Source organism: Pelmatolapia mariae, linkage group LG18, assembly GCF_036321145.2.
Source record: "Pelmatolapia mariae isolate MD_Pm_ZW linkage group LG18, Pm_UMD_F_2, whole genome shotgun sequence".
Lineage (NCBI taxonomy): Eukaryota > Metazoa > Chordata > Actinopteri > Cichliformes > Cichlidae > Pelmatolapia > Pelmatolapia mariae.
In genome coordinates, this window is record NC_086243.1 from 16,612,971 (window position 1) to 16,626,716 (window position 13,746).

The following is a 13,746-nucleotide window of genomic DNA, read 5'->3' on the forward strand; positions in this document are numbered from 1 at the left end:
CTCCAGTGTGGTGACATTGCCCCAAAAATCCTGGAGTTGACTGTATGACAGGAATAATTCAGAATGATGGCTGTTCAGGTCTCAGAGAAGCAGCTCTGAATATGTCTCCTTCCACTTTAATGTCAATCTCTACTGAAGGTGCAATTAAAGTCACCATTTCTATCAGTGACATAATAACAGTATGAATAACTGAGGAGCCTGGTGTCTCTGATTCCTGATGGAGGAGATGGATGTTTTTCTGCAAACTGACACTTTCTGAAAGTGTACTCATGTGTGGGCATCAAGATGAATCACTCCTGGCTCATGTCATGTGTCACAGTTAACTCCAGTGTTGCCTCTTCCTCAAACGCCTGCCTTGAAAACGCCTTCACATCTTACAGTAGCACGCAGCATTTCACCTGCACCTGAAGGGGTTATTGCATGCACAGTGGAACAAAACCTTAAAAACAAAGCATCTGCTCTCGAAGCTCACCCGTTTATGCAGACTACAGTACTTTGTTATTCCCCAGCTCTGTGTACTCTAGGAGAACAGCCATGGATGATAAGCTTATCTCCTCTGACTCAGCACAGTCAGAATGACTTAGCGAACAATAATCTCTGATACGCAGTCCTTCGCAATAATCCTACACTTCAGAAAGTTCAATCACAAAGCTACAGAGACAAATAATGGTGTTCAAATTCATGTTCACAGCCACATATAAAAATATAGAACTATTTTCTGATCTTATAACAAGAAACGGTCCTGCCTGCAAAAGCTGGACAGGTATGTTACGGGCTTGCCAGGTGTGTTATCAAGCACCTCAAAGTCCTTTAAAAATGGGAGTGACAGCAATAAACTTCTTTGATTTTTTTTTTATAGAGTAAATGTTTAATTCTAGTGTGTGTGGCAGGAGTTAACCACCATGATGAATTAATTTCTGTTAGGATTAATAAAGTTTTGTGGAATCAAATGAAAGACAATTCATGACCCAAGCAGTTCTGAGTGAAGTGTCAGCAAAGATTAACAAAAGCACAACATTCAGATTCAACTGCAGACTCACAAGACAGATAATGAGGGCTAAAATCATTCAAGATCAATTCCAGACTACAGACCTCAGATGCCCACAACACTCATTTGTATTTCTTCTGGTTCATCTGAGTTCTTTAGGTTCATAACACAAAACAGGGCAAGAAAATAAACAACCTTTGCAGCAAATACCCCATCAGATCAGCTGCATGAGCAATATTTATCCAGTGTATACCTAATAGAAACACACTGCACACCCTAGCAATAGAAAGAGATGCTTATACACAGAAATGATTAACCTGGACTCCTGTGTCTCCTCCTGGGATTTAGTCCTACAATTAATACAATCATTCCACAAAAACTGAATGGCAGCCTGGCGCTACTTGGACTCCGACCCTCTCTGTATCACTGAGTGATGGATTTTCTTACAAGGAGGCCGTCATTCACAACACCACCTCCTCCTCCACCAGTCAAACACTACAGCCCCCTTCCCCCAGCTGTGTCCTGACCCTGTTTTTGCTGTGTCACAAAGCTGGAGTATGATGGCTCAGCTGGATGTATGGGGCAATCATGATGCCAAGTTTGCATAAAACTTAAAAACTCATCACTCACAAATTCATCTACGTACTGTGGGCAGGAAGTGAAGGAACTGAAGACCTAGAGAGAAGAAGAACGACAAAACCTCACAAATGCTTACCATGCATGCACAAACACAGCCAAAGAAAGACAGTCAACCAGTGCCAGGTTCCTGCCATGCAACTCCCACAGATGTCCAGTGAAGTGCGCTCTGAGCATCATGACCCACATCATCATACTGTTTCGTCCTGCTGATTAGAATGGGAAGTAGTCATGATTTATTAAAATAAAGTTAAATACAAAATTATAATAACGATAATGTAACTGATAATCTAAAGCACAGAAATATGGTTTTTATCAGCGTATTACAATTATTTGATAAGGTACAAATTTATTTGGCAGGAGATCAGTTTCTACTTCATAGATAACTCTATAAAGTAAGCTTATCTTGATTTTGAGGACTTTAATCTCTCAAAATAAAGACTTGTGTAATCTGCAGACTCACCTTTGGACACATTTCAGTTTTGCTAGTTTATCTTCCAAGTCACACATTTGTGCTGATTACCTGAAAAAAAAAAAAATTTTGCAAGCTGTACTTTCCCTGCTTGTATTATTTAGCGGTACTTTCTGCAAGCCCACTCAAAGGTCAACATAACACCTTAAAAATGTGCACTCAAACTTTCCCTACTCAGAACTGTCCTCTTTGTGGAATGGATTTATTTTAGATGTAAACATTTCTCAATACTCAGGGTTATCATATTGATTTCTCAGCTGATGGTGAATAATACTGTATCATAGACCCTGATAAGATGGCTGAACTAATTCTTCATGTTGTAAAGTAAATTTAACCATAGCAATATTAATACTTGCAATCACCTATTCCAAAATTATGTGTTATTATATCTAGAGCTGGGAGCAAAATCTGCATAAATATTTCTTTCCCTCCTATTTTGCTTTTTTTTTTTTTAAAAAAAAAAGGAAGATGCATAGAAGAGATGTGCTTTTTGTTCAGATGATCAATTTTATTAATGGCTGGCCCAATTTCAAAGTTGGATGCATCCAACATTTATCTTTAAAATTGATATAAGTGATAATTTAGCTACTGCTGCTACTCATCATCTTCACTCGACCTTATTCTGTTATTAAAAATCATTATTTTAGGTTTCCTATTGTTCCTTTAAGTTTTACCTGCTTCAGCCAAGTAAGACATTTAAAGTTGCACACAGACACAGCAGCACAGAACAAAAACTGCATGAATAAAAATGAATTTGGATAATAAAACACTGCAGAAGCAAGAAAGAAAAGCAGATGATGCAAAATAAAAAGTTTTCACTTACACAGGCTTTGGCTGTGGATGCAGGATGGTGTGCAGTCCTCTGCAGAGCTGTAAAAATGAGATTAATTAGTTAACAATAATAATATTTTGTTTTGATTACTTCATTGTGAGTGGTAAATTAATATTATGTCTCCTAATTCCAGAAATACAAAGTACTTTCTAGATACAACAAATATTCTTCTTCTTCTTATCCAATATTAAAGGATGGTGTAGTACAGTAATGTTGCTACATTAAGTATTAAATCCATCCAGAATCACGTTTTGGCTCTTCCAAAGTTACACCACCGAACATGCGTCATTAAACATGAAATGTATTATGAGAGGTATTATGTGATATCTCTATATTTGATGGCTGAGAATAAAGGAAGCGGTCTTATTGGTCAAATGTGCAAATCAGCATGAACCTTAGTGCTTGCATTAGGTAATATTGACTCTGTAAACACAGCTCCCAAGTGGGTCACACAAACTGCAACTTTTCCAAGTAAAAAAAAAAGAAAAGAAAAGTTTGCAGTTTCTGATTTTAGAGGCTGAATAATTATAAATATTGAATTAAACTTTTATGCCACAGTATAGAGAGAATTATATTAAAATAAAAAACAAATTGCAAAACACAGACATTTTCTTAAGAAATACAATATTTTGTGTGCTATATAAAGTCTGGTGGCATTTATACTTCTATTCCACGTATTTACTAAAAAATTAAAATATTTTACAGATGTTTCTACTACAAATATTTCAGGAAATCCATTCTTTCCTGCAAAACATCACATCAGTATATTAAATTCTCTATTTTAAGCAGTCCAGAGTTATACTCTGAACCAATATTTAGATTTTTTTCTCTTTCTTTTTTAAGTTAACTTCAGCATGACTGTGAAGATATTCCATTGCAGGGCTTTTTACATGTAGTGGAGTATTTTTACACTGTGCCATATATACTTGTATTCAGACACCAAAATCCTCTTCACGTGGCTGGTTAGTCCTGAGACCAGAATGCTGGGGTTTACTGCAGTAAAAACTCCAGGGGTTTTTGTTATTGTTTTTGTTTGTTTGTTTGTTTTTTTACTCTTAAATGTAGTTTAAACTCTGTGCTGCAGAATGTACTGTCCTCTGACCAAACCTTTAACCCCTGAAGTCGATCAACCGATCAGCTGCCTTTATTTCTCCACCTGAAAACAAAGATTTTTGGTCCTGCACGTGTATCCTAAATATGCTCATCTCTAAATATTTCTCATTTCAAATTGTGCAAACAAACTGTTTCAGATAACTAAATGTGATTTCGTATTATGTGGCAATTTCAGATTGTCCATGAAACCTAATCTCTGTCTTTTGCACACTAAAGTACACACGTGCGCCCCCACACGCGCACACATTAGGAAACCTGAGCAAACTGTGGCATTTTTATCTTTTGTCCCGGTCCACTCAGGTTTGCTATAAAAGCCCGAGCAGCCTCCCAGTCTCTCTGCTCTGCTGATCCGGAGACCCCACCGCCCAACATGAAGCCTCTCCTCCTAGTGGCGCTGCTCGGACTGCTCGGTAAAAGCTTTTCAGCCCCGTACTACTATATTTAATCACACACGACATCACATTTTCAATCCAAACTGACATCCATGTGTTTTAACAGCCAGCGCGTTCGCTGCACCCGGCTCTCAGAAGGTGAAATGGTGCGTCAAGTCGGACCAAGAATTGCGTAAATGTTTAGATCTCGCCGCTGCGGCTCCTGCGTTCTCCTGTGTGAAAAAAGAAAACACCCTCGAGTGCATTATTGCCATTAAGGTGAGCGCTTTGTACATCCAGAGCACCAAATTAACCACAAATGCTCAATAATAGACTTTGACCTGGGCAATTGTTATAAACGCAATGTAAGTGAAGTGCTTCACAGTGCTCGGCTTATTCTGAAATTACTTATTACTTCATTTTATGGGTTTTTTCTTCCCTTTCTTCGAGTAGGTTCATAGCCATTTTGCATTCTCACCAATTAATTCATACCGGAAAAAAATAATTGAAAAGAACTACTACTAAAACAAATCTAAAGTAAAGATAAACTAACTGTATCTGCTGTGGAGTGTTCTAGAAAAATGAGTTAAAAATAAAAAAAAATAAAATCCGCCCCGAATGCTTTGACTTTAACTATTTCAATTGCATCTAAATATTCTATTTCATTTTGTTACATAAATACAATTTAAATGTTACATTTAATGGAAGCTTGTCAAATAAAATTTATGTGATTGGCATGGATTCAGTTTATACCAAGCACATTTTCCTTAATGATTATTTAGCTGAATAAAGAAACATCTGATTTTATATATTTCAGCTTTACTCACTTTACTCAAAATTATTGCATCATGTTTGTTGAGGATGAATAACTTTTTTTTCCTTTTAAGTATTTAAAGGGGAAAAAACTACCAATGCCTTCAACTTATCCAGTGAAATTCTATGTAAAAATGACTTGACCTCAGTCATACAACATATACTTTCCGGCAGGCTGGTGAAGCAGATGCCATTACTGTGGATGGTGGGGACATTTACACTGCTGGCTTGAACAACTACGACCTCCATCCCATCATTGCTGAGGACTATGGCACCGGTATGTCTAGTCATCAGCTGTCATTAGTAGCCTAATGAAATAAGCTCAAGCAAGAACATGTTTACCGTTTTATGTGAATGTGATTTAACTGTTTCAATAATATTGTATCCATTTTTTTCATTCATTCAGGTACGGACACCTGCTACTATGCTGTTGCTGTGGCAAAGAAGAATACTGGATTTGGCTTCAGAGATCTCAGGGGGAAGAAATCATGCCACACTGGTTTGGGGAAATCTGCAGGCTGGAACATGCCCATAGGATCTCTGGTGTCCATGAAAGTTATTGAGTGGGGTGGCATTGAAGACAAACCTTTGGAGGAAGGTAAGGGACTTTTTGTTTCTGGTAAGCTAACAACATTTGACAGTTTTAGTGCATTTATGGTCAAAGGACAATAAGATCAGACCTTTTAATGAGAAACTGGACACCTGAGAAACAATTAAATCCATTTTTAAAACCCTGGGAAACACACTTATTTGCTTTACTGACAAGAATTTATTGACGGGATCAAAACTACAGGAAAAGTAGAAACAGACAGGGAAGGGGCTACCTAGCTTCTGCCCAGGGATGATAAAATCTGCCTGTCAGCACTTCTAACGTATCACTTATAACACTTCAATTTGTTAAATATAATTAACTGAAGTTCAAAAACTAGGCTGTTTAGACTAGTTAGGGTTTTATGTTAGACAGATGAACAAATCAATATCCATCCATCTTCTTCTTAACCGATTTCCGGGTCACAGGGGCTGGAGCCTGGGTGAGAGGCGGGAAAGGTTGCCAGTCTGTTACAGGAAAACCATCCACACTCACATTCATACATATGGTCAGTTAAGAATCGTCACTTAACCTAACATGGCTTTGGACTGTGGGAAGAAACTGGTGTATCCAGAGAGAACCCATCCCATGCAAGGGGATACAAACTCTGCACACACAGTATAATATGAAACTTCAAAATGATTAAAATGCATATCAGAACTTTTATATTTGTATATTTGTTTTTCTCTAAATTATGACTGTGGCTTTGTTTTTTGTTATGCAGCGGTGAGCACCTTCTTCCATGCCAGCTGTGCCCCTGGGGCAGCAAGAGGCAGCAAGCTGTGTGAACTGTGCAAGGGAGACTGCTCCAGGTCCCAGAGGGAGCCTTACTATGACTACAATGGAGCCTTTCAGTCAGTGTCCACTTTTTAATGCTTCTCATTAGTGAACATAAACTTCTACACATTTAGCCGATCCTTTTATCTGTAATAATATGACTTTTGTAACAGGTGTTTGGCCGAGGGAGCTGGAGATGTGGCTTTTGTGAAGCATCTCACTGTGCCAGGTCAGTATCACAACAACCTTTATCCATTCTAACATGTAAAGAAGCACTGAATCATAGCATTGTCAGGCTTTATTTATCAAAAAAAAAGCCTCACCGAGATTAAAAATTTCATTTTGAAAAGCGACAGGGACAAGAGGGGACCTGATGAACATGCATGACATACAAATACAACTGTTGCACACTGCACAAGTCAAGGACAAGTCAAGCAGAATTTCAAAGCAAATTTCAGAGCAATCACATTGACCAAGAGTGTCATTTTTCTCAATCGATTAAAATGGTCTTAAACACCCTGAAACTTCTACAAAATATGGGAACGGATAACTGTGAAAAACACTGATGTAAAACCTGTGTCATATCACACTTCCAGAATCGGATAAGCCAATGTACGAGCTGCTGTGCAAGGACAACACCAGAGCACCTATTGACAACTATAAGACCTGCTCCCTGGCCAGAGTGCCAGCTCACGCTGTTGTTACTCGCAAGGATCCACAGCTGGCTGACTTGATCTGGCAGAGCCTTCACCGAGTTCAGACTGACCACGTAGGAAGTACACTGAATAACATCTCATTTCAACGTATTCTGATTCCTTGTGTTTCAGCAGCCTCATTGCTTTCCTAATGAATCATCTCACTTGCTGTCTTTTCAGAGCTTTAACCTCTTCTCATCTGAAGCCTACGCGCCCGCCAAGAACCTGATGTTCAAAGATTCAACAGTGAGTCTCGTGAAAGTGCCCCCAAACACAGACTCCTTCCTGTATCTGGGTGCTAACTACATGAGCATCGTCCATTCCCTTAAAAAAGGTAAAGAACACAAACAAGACAGACAGAAATAATTGTTAGTCAGGTGTCGGTCTGGCTTATGTCTAAGTCTTTCTTCCCGCTCCAGAGCAGGCATCAGACGTTGCATCCCCTGCCATTAGATGGTGTGCTGTGGGCCATGCTGAGACCGCCAAGTGTGACACGTGGAGCATCAGCAGTGTGTCTGAGGACACCACCTCCATTGAATGCCAGAGCGCCCCTACAGTTGAAGATTGCCTGAAGAAGATTATGGTAAACTCTGTAGGAAATATCGAAATCTGTTACTTTATTATTTTTTGTCTCCACTCTGTGACATTCATCTCTGCTTTGAATCGCCCCGCAGCGTAAAGAGGCTGACGCAGTGGCTGTGGATGGAGGTCAGGTGTTTACGGCTGGAAAGTGTGGCCTGGTTCCTGTCATGGTGGAGCAGTATGAGCAAGGTAGATAACAAGAAGCAATAACACACACACAATCCTGTGTCTTATTTCACCTTTTCTATATGAGTAATATTTGTTCGTTTTGTCTTCTCTCACAGAGATGTGCGGCAACTCTAATGGTAGTAAACTTTCATCTTTTTCTTCCTTGTTAATGATCTAGACACATTTTTTAAAAAGCCTATCGAAGTGCATTATTTTATTTGTAACACAGCTTCAATGACCTGTTGTGCTGATGACAAGATTTGTATTTTGTATTTGTATCCTTGGACTCTACCACTCTGCTACTACAACTACAACTATAATTTATATGAACAAACAGTTCAAGGAATCCTTATTTATTCATTAGTGGCCCCTTAGTTCATCCTCTGAAACAAACCTCTGCGGAAGCTTTGAACAACAGGTGGATGGAGCTTGTCTTCATTATATATTAAGGATATAGTCTCTTTATGGCTTTACAAACAACCAAGATTTTAAAAAACTACAAAAAAATCCCAAATTGAGCATTTACATAAATCTGGAGACCTAGCATTTAGCTCATAGGCATTGCTTGTACATTGTCTAAATTTTTAGTGGCTCTGGTTTTGTAAGTATCCACCATTTTAATGATAGATTACCTTTGAAAAGTGGATTAATTTTAAGCAGCCGTAAACAGAGTAGATTTATATGAATGTCTCTCTCTAGTTGAATGATCTGAAATGTCTACCTCTACTTCCCGTATCCACTCTTAGCCCCAGCCTCATCATACTATGCTGTTGCTGTGGTAAAGAAGGGTTCAGGGGTGACCTGGGAGACTCTGAAGGGCAAGAAGTCTTGCCACACAGGCATCGGCAGAACTGCTGGCTGGAACATCCCCATGGGTCTAATCTACAAAAGAGAAAATGACTGTGACTTCAGTGAGTGACTGCAAGCTTCTCCTTCTTTTACCAACAGAAAGAAATTTAAAGCCACCCACAAAAACTCCCCTTTTTCTAAAAAAGTTTGTTTAGAGGACTCATATGATAAATCTATATTTAAACAAAAGCCATAATGTTCCATTAACATTTCCAAAAGAGAGGTTTGCTGATTGTTGAGCTCTTTCTGCATCTCTTCCTCTCCTCAGCTAAGTTCTTCATTAGTGGCTGTGCCCCCGGAGCAGAGCCCACCTCTCCGTTCTGTTCTCTGTGCGTCGGCAGCGGTAAAGCTGTAGGAGACCAGGCCAAATGCAAAGCCAGCGCTGATGAGCAGTACTACGGTTATGCTGGAGCCTTTAGGTACAGCAAGAAACAGAATGGCATTGCATACAAGTTTGTGTATAAGGAGAAAGTTAGCAAAGAGACAAAACAACTGGACCATCTCTTCTCAATGTTGCCAGCTACTGTTATGTTTTTTTTTTCTTATATATTTCTTTTGTAAACAGCCAAGAATGTGTCAAGAGCCGAAGCATGTTTTTCTCCTAAAACCAGAACTTTTTCATCTTTTTTTAAATTTCTGTGAACTTTAGCAATGATGAGGTTTAATTTTTAATTGGTTAGCCATTTCCCCTCAACTTCACTCTTTGTCTCCAAAGTCATGATGTTAGTATCAGTATTTAACTTTTACTTATCATCCTTTGCATAACATAATGTATGGCATATCATTATAGATGTCTGGTTGAGGGTGGTGGTGATGTTGCCTTCGTTAAACACACAATTGTGACAGAAAACAGCGATGGTAAGAGGACTGCACTGATCTGCACTACCTGTCCCGACGACATTACAACAGCTTCTAAACTTTATTCCACTTCTCTTTACCGAAGGTAGCGGTCCAGACTGGGCTCGTAATCTGAGATCTTCTGATTACCAGCTTATCTGCCCTGGGAAGGAACCAGCGGAGATCCATGAATATGCCACTTGTAACTTGGCTGTTGTGCCTGCACACGCTGTGGTGACTCGCCCAGACAGCCACAGTAAGGTGGTCCGCATCCTTCAGGAGCAGCAGGTTAGTGATGAAGTTTAAGATAGCCACTTGAAATGAAATAAGAGCTTAAAATAAAATTCTTGCTGTTTCAAAGCACTGAATTCCTAGTGCAAAAATCTGACATTGCGGTTCATCTTCAACTTCTCTAGCCGACACAGGTGCTGAGTGTGACAGAGAGAAGCATCAAGTCCTGTCATTACACAAGCTGCATACAGTTTGTTTGGGATTCTGTTTTGAGCACAACAATGAATTATTAACCGACTTTCCAAATAGTTGCCAATTAACTCTGACAACTTTATCATTGTTGCTTTGTAGGGGCTACATCTAAGACTCTGAGTTAACATGTTAAATGTTAAAATTCATGACAGCAGAATTAGAAAAAGACTGAACAAATGTGGCTTGTTTGGAAAGATAAAGCCTCTTCTCTCTACAAAGAACATGGCAGCACAGCTTGTGTTTGTAGAGTTGCATCTGAACAAACCATAAGACTTCTGGAACAATGTTCTCTGGACAGATGAGACCAAAGTGGAAACATCTGGCCTTAATCTACAGCACCACCAAACATAGCATATTGGCACAAATACCTCATAGCAACTGGTGGTGGAGGGGTGATGATTTGGGCTTCTTTTACAGCCACGGGGCCTGGGCAGCTTGCTGTCAGACAAACAAACACTTCAAGTTACTGCTCCTAAAGTGGATTCTACTTGCTACTGAATCATGAAGTGTACTTAGTTTGTCACAACTACAAAGAGTCCTGTGAAAACTTGACATGACTGTACATCCCCACTTGATCACAAGTGGGAGGACCTTGACATTTCATAAACCACTAGTTACCAAACTCACTAGTTACTAGTTACCACTAGTTACCAAACTTCGGTTTTTCCACATTTGGCCATTCTGCCATTTTTAATGAGTAAAGTAACCGGTGTTTATTTTAGCCTCTGTCAGGATGTATAACACTGTAATAGAAGTCTAAAAAATAAATAACTGCTTCAAACCTAAATTTTGTTCTTAGGCCAAATTTGGAAACAGCGGGACCGATCCTTCATTCAGAATGTTCCAGTCAGAGAACGGAAAGAACCTCCTCTTCAAGGACTCCACTAAGTGTCTCCAGGAGGTACCAGAGGGAAGAACCTATGAGCAGTTTTTGGGAAATCCTTACATGGAGGCCATGAAGGCACTTAGAATCTGCAGCGAAACTGCTTCAGGTTTGTACTACTGCAGAAATTAATTAGCATTTAAATGTTACTCTTGTATCATCTTGTACCAGATAAAATAACGTTCATGCGCTGCATTCTCAAATCGTTTTTGTTTGCCTCTCTTCCCAACAGATCTGGAAAAGTCTTGTGCTTTCCATGCCTGCCAGCAAGGGTAATGGAGATGTACAACACAGTGATTCAGCCATCTTACCCACTTTCTTCCTGCACTTACCCAAACATAGTGTTTCTCCTCTTCTGATCTTACTACTTGTTGTTAGGATTACAATTGACACTAAATATCATCAGTCCTGCAAATCAACAATACGCAAACCGATCATCTCCACATGTGGCTATTTTTATGCTGCTGAAACAGCATGTTACACTGCATTTGTCACTAGATCAACTATGTTTTGTTAACACATGCCTGACTTTTCTCAAATAAAGAAATTTCAATGCTCTTTCACGGTGAAAGCACAATTTCTTACAAAGCTGATGGTGTTTTATCTGATCTTTTTCTATCTTCTCCCTTAATGATTGTTACCAAAAGAACAAAAAAGAAAAGACAATATTATCACATTTACTGCAAGTACCAAAAACACTGAGTCACTGGCTCGAGTGCAGGTTTAAAGATCTGCTGTCTGAAGGTGCATTCAATAAAAATGAAACATTAGGTGAAAAAACATGTAGCAGAATGACTGTCAGTACCGGTAATGCACATTATACAATTATAATACAATAACTATGTCTGTAGACTCCATTTTATTAGCAAAATGTGATTTCACTAGCTACCTTCAAGTTGTTACCAGTCTATATTTAAGCACATGGATGCACCGTTTCTAACAGTGGTAGTCAGCTGAACTGCATTTCCACAGGCTTCACAGGCAAATGAATAAATAAACATAATTTGAGGAAAATCTGTTTGAGTGAATCGCACAGACAATGTGGCACCCTCTGCTTTTTGGATACTTTGAAGACTTTTGGATAATTTACATTCAAATCAAAATCCTGTGGCATGAACAATGTGAAGCTGTTCCATCATAGAGACTTCACAGCAGGTTGGCATGTTCTGGAAACCCCTGTTAACACTTGGCTGGTGAACAAACACATGGTTGGATTAACCTAAACATGGGAGAAGGAGCTTTGGAATATGACTCCTATTTGACACAACTTAGTTCTATTCAGATATGCAGTATATTTAGGAATATTCACCCTGTACTGTACATGACAAAAAGAAGAAAAACTACATCAGTTAATGCTGGAGCTGATTTTTTTTCATGAATCTGCTGAATACTTTTATACTTTTTCTATATATTGTCAGAAAATAGTGAAACATCCAAGTTTCAGTCCAAAGTGGAAATTTTATATCTATACAGCACTGAGCAAAAGTCTTGAGCCATTCCTTATTTCTTTATATTTCTTTTTATATATCTTTACATTGAAAAACTAGACCAAACATATAGTTTGTTGCCATTTGTTTGGGTGAATCCACAAAAAAGGCTAATGGCAACACTGTACAATGGGCATAAAATAAATAGTATTCTTGGCACAACATGAAAGTTTGGCATATCTTAGTGCGGTGTGCTGTGTATCCTTAAAGAAAATCTGTGGACACTGGACAAGTGGAGGACAGAAGAATGAGTAGCAGGTCTGAAAAAGTATCAACAACAAATGAAAAGTTTTTGAAAGTCATCTTCTGAAGAAATCTGAAAATATTCCAGAAAAGACCTGACACAGGACCCGACAGACACATCTGGCCCTCAGTTGATCCCTCTGCTGTTCACTGAAACCTCATTAGATATGGTCTCACTGGAGGGCCGTCTGTCAAGAAACCATGCTCAAGAAATGGAAGCAATAAGAAAAGGCTGAGGTATGCAAAACTACACAAGAACAGGTATTACAATAAAAACACAACAATGACAACAAATTTTACCACATTTTACCACATTAACAAATACTAAAACTAACAATTTTTATTTAGTTTAGTTAGTTTTCCAAGTTGACAAGTTAATTGTTTTTCAAGGTCTAGTTTTTATTTTTAGCTGTGTTAACAAAAACTAAAACAATCTTCCCCCATACAATATCAGTTTTTAGTTTCGTTTCAGTTAACTATAATAACCTTGCCAACAGGTCAGTAATGAATCCAAATATGAATTTTTCGTCAAATCATTGTGAGTGTGCACAGAGGTCAGAAGAGAGGTACAACAGTGAGTGTACACTGCCATCAGTAAAACACAGTGGAGGCTGTGTCATGCTTTGGGCTGCATTTCAGCCAATGATGAAGGGACTGATCCATTGATCTACCATGCAATACCACCTGGAAAGCATTCCATTGGAATCGGCTTCATTTTCAAGCAGGACAGTGATTCTAAAGACAATGGGAATGGTATATACTTTATTTCCATGAATGCTTGCACATATTTCATATATATATGAATGGCTTGAGACTTTTGCTCAGTACTGTACTATATTCCCTTACTACTGCTTTGTTAAACAACTCAAAATTAATATCAGATACATTAGTAATTATTTCATGGTATTAAACAGATTAACATTAAATA

The 13,746-nt window shown here is 38.6% G+C and overlaps 1 protein-coding gene across 1 annotated transcript; it reads left to right on the forward strand.

The window, feature by feature from the left end:
* The first annotated feature begins 4,342 nt into the window (after nt 1-4,342).
* On the forward strand, nt 4,343-11,640 carry tfa (transferrin-a). Its single transcript, XM_063461831.1, has 17 exons — nt 4,343-4,451; nt 4,540-4,691; nt 5,400-5,502; nt 5,632-5,823; nt 6,539-6,668; nt 6,765-6,820; nt 7,188-7,360; nt 7,467-7,620; nt 7,706-7,869; nt 7,961-8,057; nt 8,153-8,173; nt 8,783-8,947; nt 9,154-9,304; nt 9,676-9,743; nt 9,829-10,010; nt 11,005-11,197; nt 11,321-11,640. The coding sequence occupies exons 1-17, from the start codon at nt 4,412-4,414 to the stop codon at nt 11,362-11,364; spliced, it is 2,085 nt and encodes a 694-aa protein (XP_063317901.1). The 5' UTR covers nt 4,343-4,411; the 3' UTR covers nt 11,365-11,640.
* The last annotated feature ends 2,106 nt before the right edge of the window (nt 11,641-13,746 follow it).